This window comes from Anopheles nili, chromosome 2, assembly GCF_943737925.1.
Source record: "Anopheles nili chromosome 2, idAnoNiliSN_F5_01, whole genome shotgun sequence".
Taxonomy (NCBI): domain Eukaryota; kingdom Metazoa; phylum Arthropoda; class Insecta; order Diptera; family Culicidae; genus Anopheles; species Anopheles nili.
In genome coordinates, this window is record NC_071291.1 from 1,719,933 (window position 1) to 1,730,542 (window position 10,610).

At 39.4% G+C, this 10,610-nt stretch overlaps 3 protein-coding genes across 3 annotated transcripts; all 3 read right to left on the bottom strand.

The window, feature by feature from the left end:
• Positions 1–2,524: 2,524 nt before the first annotated feature.
• LOC128721404 (carboxypeptidase Q-like) lies at positions 2,525–4,251 on the bottom strand. The gene is made up of 3 exons (XM_053815155.1): positions 3,010–4,251; positions 2,773–2,898; positions 2,525–2,698 (listed from the first exon to the last, which is right to left on the bottom strand). Exons 1-3 carry the CDS (start codon positions 4,206–4,208, stop codon positions 2,563–2,565), a joined length of 1,461 nt encoding a protein of 486 aa, XP_053671130.1. The 5' UTR covers positions 4,209–4,251; the 3' UTR covers positions 2,525–2,562.
• A 1,482-nt stretch (positions 4,252–5,733) lies between these two features.
• Positions 5,734–7,321, bottom strand: LOC128721281 (carboxypeptidase Q-like). Its single transcript, XM_053815018.1, has 3 exons — positions 6,147–7,321; positions 5,961–6,083; positions 5,734–5,893 (listed from the first exon to the last, which is right to left on the bottom strand). The coding sequence occupies exons 1-3, from the start codon at positions 7,319–7,321 to the stop codon at positions 5,734–5,736; spliced, it is 1,458 nt and encodes a 485-aa protein (XP_053670993.1).
• A 294-nt stretch (positions 7,322–7,615) lies between these two features.
• LOC128721403 (probable RNA-binding protein CG14230) lies at positions 7,616–9,723 on the bottom strand. Its single transcript, XM_053815154.1, has 4 exons — positions 9,528–9,723; positions 8,524–9,469; positions 7,923–8,458; positions 7,616–7,858 (listed from the first exon to the last, which is right to left on the bottom strand). Exons 1-4 carry the CDS (start codon positions 9,721–9,723, stop codon positions 7,650–7,652), a joined length of 1,887 nt encoding a protein of 628 aa, XP_053671129.1. The 3' UTR covers positions 7,616–7,649.
• Positions 9,724–10,610: the final 887 nt, after the last annotated feature.

Genomic DNA, 10,610 nt, shown 5'->3' on the forward strand with positions numbered 1-10,610 from the left:
GTGGATTTTTTTATACTTTACGCAGAAGCGCCATAGGAACGATTGATTATACAGAGATGTTTAAACACTGTAAGATATAGACGCATGTGCCATGAGTAAAACTAGTGTATTTAGTGGATGCTTAGATGGTATGACGTTCTAAAACAGCTACATGGCATAAGATAAAGCTCATCACGTTACGTTTAAAATATATATAAAAAAAGATGTTTGTTTTACTTAAGTTGCATACGCACCGTATGTATGTGCGGTTTATACAGCGAGACGCATATGTGTCTCTTCCGTTAATGAGTGCATGGATCCTTTTCACTTACAGTGAAGAGAATGCTCGTAATCGTTTGAAAATTCATCAGAAGAATTTTTATTCATTGCTTCCGTTTCAACGCCCAATGATATCCATTCCTCTACAATGTTCATCGTTCAAAAAATTCAACTAGTTAAGCGTTAAAACAAGAAGAAGAACAGAACATAACATTGTATTTTATCATTTTCTAAATGCTGCAAGCATTCAAAGCTATAAAAAACTGCATAATTATTCAACATCGTTTGAGACATGATACATTTGAAGGGTAATGCATATTCAGTAAATATATATATGCATAGACATTATGTACGCATACGCATAAACAAGTGAGAAATCAGTATCTTTCATAAAATTAAGTGATATTTTACTGTTAAAGCTGTTATTTGAGTAACATAAAAATTATAATGGTAAAATAGAACATAAACATCAGCGCCGAATATGAGAAATCTCGAAGGGATCCAAAGGATAGGAGAAATGTTACTACTATTAAAAATTTACGCAAATGTTGAGCTGTATACTTTAATTGAAACTAATTTACACACATCCACCAACTGTAAGCAAAGTCATTATCAATGCAATCACGTTCTAATCCATTCATCCATTAGAAAACATCAAACTGAAAATTAAATTTGTCAAATTTTGTAACACTGTCACTCTAATGATTCGCAAAAGTCTGCTGTGGTTAAAAAACAGCCTTTTCTTTTTGTTCATTATTTCCGCTAAAGAACCAAAGTTGCAATCAACTTTTCTTTCGATGGATCCACCAATGCTGTTAGCAACAGTTTAGTCTAAACTTTCACTACCGATATGATTGTGAGTATGATGTTTATGAATAAATGGATGAAGAACAAACAATATTTTGAACTGGAAATCCGATTTCTACGATTAATGCAACGCGATATATTCATTACCAGCAAACATTGAACAGCTGGCAGCACAATTCAACTATCATCCCACATCGGAATGGCGCCATTTCAGCGACTTGAAAATGGTGGCCATAAAGAACAAAAGTTTTGACTTTTCTAAGTGTGATATTTACCTATACATATTATACATAGAATTTAAATAGAATAAACGGATAAATATGCAATAAACTGTTACAAACCATAAACACTGAAACTATTTGCAATCAGGACGCTGGAACACAATTCAAACAATTACAAGTAGTATACCGAACATGCAAAAACAGAATGATTCAACGTACAAAAACCTATACAAATGCAAGGAATACTACAGACCGCTTGTCTACCAGCGATAGGTCATCTATAACTACCGGTTATTACAATTCCAACCGATATAGAGACGACAGCAAAAGCACAAATTACCCAAAGCATCACAGCAAAGAATTAGAAATATGATATTAGCCTAACCAGCAGCGATCAATGTGTTTCGCAACTGAGTAAAACCAACTAAATCATGCTCCAGTTATTATATAAATATACACCTAACATACATAAATATATACATATATATATATATATATATATATATATATATATATATATATATATATATACATTCATAGCTAGAACGTCTTTTTCAATTTTTTCTCGTAGCGCTACCCACCTATGCGCACGTTCTACAGTGTACTTCTTTACGTGTGTAGCCAAGACAAACAAAACATTCTGCAACATTGTAAAAAAAGAATTACAAAGTAAGTGGAAAGCAAAGGAATATGTAAAAGTTATTACAAACAAAAGCACACTGGAAAGATGGATCGGGCATGCAACGGAGAAGATGCAGGACAGAAATTCAGAGACGTGTAACTAGGTTATACAGTTCAACTTAAACAAAAAACATTATACATACATGTCTGTTGAGTTATCATATTGAAACATCGACAGTGAATCAACGCTGGTGACATTATTGTGAAAAAAAATTTTGCATTACCGGGTTGCAGTTTTCATAATTGAACCTAAATCTAAATCTAAGTATTTCCTTGCATACTAGTGCAATGCGGCTGGATTAGGTTTAAAACGAAACAGAGTACCGGAAACAGATGAAGCAACAGAAACACTAAAAGTACATTACTAAGTTAAAAAGTAAAACATGGAGGAAAAAATAAAATGCAATAAATCAAACCCCCATTCCGACTTTTCACTTTATAACAAATATACGTTTTTGATTGTTAACCTTACAACTTGCAATGTGCAATGTGAAACACAAATTGCAATGTTTTTTTTATTATTTCATGTAAGAATCTCTTTAGATATGTCTATAGGTTTGTTTTCCATATCAAGACTTATTGTAATTGGTCTCTTTTACTCTTGAATATCCTTTGGAATGTTAATGCTTAGGTCGGCTACGACATATGCCGCAGCTGCCCAAAGAGCCGCGCATTTATCAAGATTTCTTGGATCTTCAACCGCCATGGTATCTCCTGCAGAGTGATGGAACCTACAATTTCGACAATACACGTATTTGAAAGCACGTGTAAGGAATAAACGGCTGAGAAACAATATTGTATTTACCAGAAATATTTTTCATTTTTGTTGAGCAATGATGCTCCTGGAAACCCTCGTGTAGTCCAGTGGCTTATGTCTGGTCCTCCATCAGTAGGGGTTTCGAATTCCGTCGCGTTCAAAGGGGACATGAGCCTGAAGAGTGAAACAAAAATGAATGAGATAGTTAAGAAATTACCATTACAAAAACGGGTAAGAAATGTACGGTCGTTTGACTGCAGCTTTAGCTTATAGGCATGGGCTTACTTTACAATTTCTCGAAAAATACATTCGGCGTCTGCGTTGCCAACAAAATCAAGTCCTCTTGGCTCGAATGTTCCTATGTCTGATTCAAAGAAAAAATTAAACTCCTTTTGTTCCTGAAGTTTGTGTGCTTCCTTATAAGCCGCTCCACCATAAAGCCCTTCCTCTTCACCAGTCCACAGAATGGCACGAATAGTACGTCGTGGTCGTAATCCCATCGCTTTCAAATACGTAAGAGCTTTCCAGGATATCAAAGCTCCGCCTCCGTCATCCATTGCACCGACTCCAACATCCCAGCTGTCTAGGTGACCGGACACAACGACAACAGAAGTGTTCGTGTAGATTGTTCCGACAAGTTCGCCGATCGAGTTCCTCGAAATAACTGATCCCATCGGCCTGTCCTCCATTTCAAGATGAATTTCCATCTTGTCTCCGCGGCGGTACTTTCGCAACAACATTTGGGCATCTTCAACAGTAATGCAAGCGACTGGAATCTTTTTTACGCCATCCTGATAGTGCTGTTGACCCGTGTGCGGTGAACCTATCGAAAAGGGTGTGATGGATCGTACGAGCGCTGCTACGGCCCCTTTCCGAGATGCAACGGATGCAGCTTGGCTGCGATAAACCACCGTTCTACCATAACCTTCCCAAGGTGGACAAAACACGACTATTTTTCCACGAACTTTCTCTTCAGAGATTTTATCAAATTCGCTGAAAGACTCCACTGCCAGCACTTCTGCAATTATGCCTCCCCGAGGTGTTCCAATACTGCTGCCAAGCCCAAGTAAAGGAAGATTTTTACTAAAGGGTTTTACTAGCTGCGCACTCTCGTATCCACGCACCCAGTGCGGTACGGACGCATTTTCGGTGTGCACGTTTTCCAGCCCATCGGCTTGCATTTTTTCGATCACAAAGTCAATTGCCTTCTCTAATTGCACGCTACCAGCAACCCTTGACCCAAACGTGTCGACTAGCTCCGCTAGCCTGTCCCAGGTTTGGCCGGCAAATTCACCATTCACAACTTTATCGACGATCTTGTTTACGATCGGTTGATATCCGTGAATCTCCTTCAGAAGAACGTCGGGCAATTTACAGCTTCCATCGTTGTTTAAACCGAACTTGTCGATCCTGTTGTTGGTCACTCCAGCGCTGGAAAATCCAAGCAATCCTATGGCGTATAGAAACAGTAAACCAGAAACCATCTTGGCCACAACACGTTCACAAATGCAATCGGTGATCGTTGCGATCGCCAGTTTTAATAGAAGCATTTATACTGCTTATCTCAACAGGCGGTACAATTAATAATGACAGTTGCTCCGGGATGCTGATGTGTCGTATAGTGTAACTAATGCGTATTACAATGGAAGCAGGACAAAGAAGAACGCCGGCCACTTTCTCTCTCTGGCTTTGTTTCTCTTTCGTAGTCATTGGGCGTTTACATGGTAGATTAGTAGGTACAGTGCTGGTCGGCGTTATGCGTGCGCCAAGCGCATAGAGATATGAGCAGGCTTACTGCAGCAGTCGGAGAAAGAATTGAATGGGCCAGAGGAGGGATATTGTGGCATGATATCTGTGTGTCATCCGTGGGGTAATGTGGCCTCTTTGGTAATGTGTCCATGGGTAAGACGGCGCATATGGTTTTAAGAAGATAGGAAGGATGCTTTTTTTTGGGGTATGAAAGCGGTACTTTTGTTATGGCACAGTGCAGTTGCATGTCCGAAATCTCTCCTCGTGACAGCGAGAAAATGCACCGAATGATGCAGACGTTGAGGGAGAAAAAATTCACTCAATGTCCTTTCTCACTACAGCGAGAAAATACATTGAATGATCAAGGATTTGTGGCAGCAAGGAAGAATGCTCGCAATAACGCGAAAAAAGCACCAAGTGAAAGTGAGCGAGCTTCGAGTTGTGAAAGCCTCGTTCACAAGCTTTTTTCGCAATAGTGAGGAAATGATTGAATGAAGCGTGCCCGAGAAGGAAAACCTCAATAGCTAATTTTTCAGACATCAAGGCGATGAAAATTTCATTCCACAGCTATTGTCGCAGCAACGAAAATAAACATTGAATGTGGTGGGCGGTAATATATCTCGAGGCAGAATAAATCTCGCCCGGATAGCTTTTTTCGCTGCAGCTAGAAAAGGTGCTAAATAAAGCGAGTATTATGGCAGAAAAGATTTGATCTATTAGCCTTAAATAATGGTGAACTTGGAGTGAATCTGAAATGAAAAAAACGGCGATTGCCGATTTCCTCAGCTTCTCACGGGATAGTGAAAAGAATCATCGAATAAAGCGAGCATCAAGCTTTTCTTGAAACAGGAGAAAGGAGGAAAAAGAAGAGGAAGTAATTGAAGAGATTCGCGCGGTGCGAAGGAATAATGGTGAGTAATGGATCTTCTGCCCTTTCCTTCCTTTAATCAATTTTCTCATGGGCCAAATGCTATTGGGCGAGCTTTTTTAAGTACTGATGCTCACTCCTCCTACTCTCTTTTACTAAGTACATTTTCTTGAACTCGCAAGAAATGTTGGAGGGTCGGCTACTCGTTCTGATACATTCGTTAAGTGATCCACTAGCAATGTTTCACAAGTGCTTAAAATTCATATAGATATTTTCAAATTTTTATTTTAAGTTGTCTAGCAGCTTTTATTGCAAAAAATCAAATATATTTTTTATTTTCGTTTTATTCATTGAACGACATTTTACAGCCCATAGATTTTGATGGTTTTTGTTCATTTCCTATCAGTGTTGTAACTATAATCTACGACATTTTTGGGAATATCGATGCTTAAATCCGCGATCACGAAGGCAGTAGCTGCCCAGAGGGCAGTGCTTTTGTCCAAAGCTCCGGAATCTTCCAGCTCGATCGTATCTCCGTCAGTGTGGTGGTACCTAGGGGACGATCGTAAAAGAGTTAACTACTCGTGTGTTTAATAAAAAATCACTTTTTACGACATACCAAAAGTAATTTTCGTTCTTATTACGAAGTGATACGCCTGGAAAACCTCGTTCGACCCAGTTTCCAATATCTGATCCTACCACTCCGTCAGTGTACCGAAAATCTTCGAATCCGGGCATTAACCTGACAAGAACATGGAACCAACGTTAGTGAAAAATCATTAACCATGAAATACAACCAACATACTTTGCAATTTCTCCAAAAATACACTGAGCGACCTCATTTCCAGAAAAGTCGAGTCCAGTTGGCTCATACGTCCCCGAATCGGATTCGAAGAATACGTTAAATTCTTTCTTCTCGTTATCGGCATGTTGCTGTTCGTAGACACCAACTCCTTCCAATCCCTGCTCTTCCGCCGTCCAAAAAATAGCACGTATCGTCCTTCGCGCTCGTAAACCCATAGCTTTAAGGAAGGAGACAGCCTTCCAGGATATGAACACACCGCCTGCGTCATCTGATGCTCCTGTACCCACGTCCCAGCTGTCCATGTGCCCGGAAACCACAACCACAGAGGTGTTCTTGTACATTGTTCCTTCCAGTTCGCCGATGGTGTTGCGAGATATTGTTGGCTCAAGGTTGATCGCATCCATTTTTAGATGAATTACCATCTTATCTCCTCGCCGGAATTTGCGTAAAAGTAGCATTGCATCTTCGACCGTAATAGCGGCAGCGGGAATACGTCGCACGCCAGGTTCGTACTGAGTGGTACCAGTGTGCGGTGTTCCGATCGAGAACGGGGTCATGGATCGAATCAAAACGGCGGCGGCCCCTTTTGCAGCCGCCAAAGAGGCCGATTCGTATCGGTAGCGACCAGTGGCACCGTAACTAACCCATGCTGGAGCAAAAACGACTATCTTTCCCTGTACCAGCTGTGCAGGTAAATTTTCGAATTCTTCGAAGGATTCCACTGCAATCACCTCACCTAAAATACCGGCTTCAGGAGTTCCTACGGACTTGCCTAATCCGAGCATCGGTAGATTCTTATGGAAAGGTTCCACGAGTTGTGCCCACTCTCTGCCACGCTCCCAGTGAGACACTATGGCTTCCTCCGTGTGTACGTTATCGAGTCCTTCATTGGACATTTGCTCCACAGCGAAATCGATGGCATCCTCCAGTTGTTTCGATCCCGTAAGACGCGGACCGAATCGATCGGTAAAATCCAGTAAACTTTCCCACGTTTTACCGGCATACTCACCCGATACAATTTGGTTAAAAATGGATTCAACCAACGGTTGATACTGCCTTATTTCGTTTCGAATACCACGAGGAAGTTTGCACTTGGATTCATGAGCCGTGACAACGCCTACCAAAATTAACGTCGCGCAGAGCGCACTCAAGAAAGTCAACTTCATCCGAAGCATGGTGAACGATTGAGAGAAACCACTCAAAAATATTAACTACAATAGACTACTGACAATCGGGCCACCCAGAATGACAAGATAAAGCAAAATGTGAACGATAAAGTCTGATTTCAATGCCGGTATGAGGACAAGATAGAAATTTCTATTCAATCTGTTAAAGACTACATCAAATCCTACTGTATTACAAGGGCTGACACTTCAATCACAATCACAATCATTGATAACACTGCCCATCGAGGGCGGTAGCTTAACAATATGCACAGATAGGTGTCCTTTATTTTGATAAGCAAAAAATCTAATACAATTAAGCTAGTTTGCTTAAACCGTTTCATTTCATTCTAGGTTTGCGGTTTATACGCGCAATGCCAATTTTAGTTTTCTTTTGAACGAGTCGGCTTTCGCGATATCGGCGTTTCTTGTAGAGTTTCCTAATATCATGTACATCATTCACGGTTAAACTTATAGTCGTTTTTTCAGTTTCATTTGATTTTTCCTCATTTTCAATAGCAACTCCAAACCCGAGGAACATTCTTCCAGCTAAAAACACCGAACAATCGGATTAATGATTTTTACTTTACGTCCTGTTTTTTTTTTACATTACCGTCAAATCGTGAATCCTTGGGAAGGAAAAAAAAAGTTTCTTTCCATATTCCTTGTTTCGAATAGTATCCGGAAGACTTCTGCTCAACGTTTTCGGTTCGTGCCTTTTTACCGCCTCGTGCATTTCTATCGTCTGCGGTTTTGCAATTCAAATTATTTTGCTTCTTCCGCTTATCACTGCTATCGCCATCTTCACTGTCCGATGACTCATATTGAAACCGTGCATCGCTTTTAAACGGTTTGTCTCCCAAGGGTTTTTCAGTGGTGTTTTCTTGTTTCTTATTGTGAACATTATTTTCAGGAGTTTTACCAAACATCGAAATTAAACTGAATCCTTGACTGGACTCCTGTTTCCCGACCTTCATTGTAAAGGTATCCGATACAGTGTAAAACTTTTGCTCAGAAACTTTATAATCAATTTCTCGACGTTCTGCTCTTTTGTTATTCGGCAGCTTTGTATTTTTTTGCGGTTCGGGATCATTATCAATTTCTTCTTTTTGAACGGGATCAAATCGTTGCATTTGCGAAGTGTTTTTACTAGGGAATGTATGAAAAGTAAGATTGATGCTATGTGTAGGAGAATTTATTGGCAAAATTCTTACCTATCAACATTTCTTTCTGCAATGATTGGTTTGCCTGTGACGTTGGAGAGAATTTCCAACTGTTTCCTTCGTTCCTTATCCTTCATTTTTGATTGAGGATTTGGAGGTTCATTCATGTTTTGATTACTCTCCAAGAACCGTGCATCCAAACGAAATCGATTGTCTGCTTGATAAGTCGTTTGCATTTCAAACAACTTTTGGCCTGCTTCTCCACCCAACTGCTTGCGCATGGTGAAGTTACCTTCGAAGTCATCGTCTTCTTCTTGTGCATCAAACAGGACAAGCTTATTTGACTCCTCTTCTTGAGTATCCTCATTGTCAAACGTAATCTTTCTCTTATCATTGGGCAGCTCACCGGCGAGAGCATTTTTAATGGCCAATTTCTGCTGTTCGTAGACCGATTTTAGTTTGTTCAAGCCCTGCTTTCGTTTTTCGTCCGCTATGCGAGCGTTTTCACCAAGAGATTTTCCCTCTATACGGTTTTGATAGCATTTCGTTCGATCGATAATTTCTGCTACTTTGCCAGTTATGGGAACAATTTTTAATTTTCCATACTCAATGTACGTTTCTTGATTCCATTTCTTAACAATTTCACTTTCAGATTTAGCCAATTGTAGTTGACCTCTTCGAGAGTCTTGGGAGAAATTGGTATTTTGTTTGTTATCAGTTGCCGGTAAATCATGTTCGCTCTCCGAGTCCGATTCCGAGCTCTCCGACGAATCATCATCGTTTTTATTCCACAAGGTCGGCAACGCGGGCAGAGATTTGTTCTCATTCTGGCTACTTTTTTCCGCCGACTTTTTGTCAAAATTGGATAGCGAGGTATTTTTCTTCTGTGACTCCGCTTCCTCTCTTTCTCGTTTCAATTTATCTAAAAAAGATTCTTTAGCCTTTGAAACATTCAAATACACACCTTTGTACTTTTGTGTTTTGAACTCTTGAATGCCTAAAATGGTAAAATGTACACTGATTAAATGTATCGCTTACATGTGTCGGCAGCTTACATTGGGGCACAACATAATCGTCGGTCTGAAGCGTGATGAATCCAAACGTGTCGATTGACTCATTGAGAGGATTAGCTTTGGTTTTAATTTCTATAGCTTCAACTGTTCCATAAGCAGTGAATTCAGCTCTCAACTCTGCTTCTTTAGTTCCCGCAGGGATATTTCCAATAAAAAGGCGATGCGATTTTATGACCATTTTTACAATTTTATTTTAATAATTGCAGTCGTGATGTTCCTAGAAAATAGAGATCAATAATTAATAAATAGGCAGATAATTGTACGAACGTAGAACGCAGAAAACGTAGACCACTGAACGAAATTTATTTTGTAGTTTCATACCAAAAATGTACTGGTTGTTCCTGTCTGATTAACAGATTGTCAATCCAAAACTCACCTTCACACTCAAATGTAATTCCGAACTTTTAAATTCGACAAAAATTTTTAAAACATACGATTTTATGTGTAACTTGAGGGAAAACATGGAACATAGCACATTGTCAACAAAAAAAGAACCAAAACAACCGCGTGCAAGTAGAAACACGCGCACAGCACGCACTTACCATTCTTCAAAGTAAAAGTCAGATATGACACAAAAAACGTTAAGAAATTGTGCTTCCGTCAATTGCTTGTACACGTATGGAAATTCCCAGACAAGCAATAAAATAATCATTGTATTGTTGCGATATCGGCATAATTGTTTCTAATGCTTTTCATAGGTAAAGAACATTTAGAGTAGAGTACATCGAATTCCTTCGTGCTTGAAGCAACGATTTTTTTAACCGTATTTATGTTTGCAGCAAAAAAGAAGAAATTCTACCATTAAATTTGAGTTGTAGTATGTGATACTAGCAAACTATTACGATAGTCCTTTTTCTTAGAAATTTATTAAAATATTGCAACTTTATGGGTGCTTAGGAATTTGTCTGTTTAGAACAAATGGTCCAACATGTCCATTGAAAAGCATCCGTGAAATCTAAGCTTCCGCTCTGTACTTTCAAACGTCATTTTCTAAGTCATCTGCTTCATTCTAACACATGGTAAATTGGCTTTTATGAGCTACAATGACGTCATATATAAAAAAAC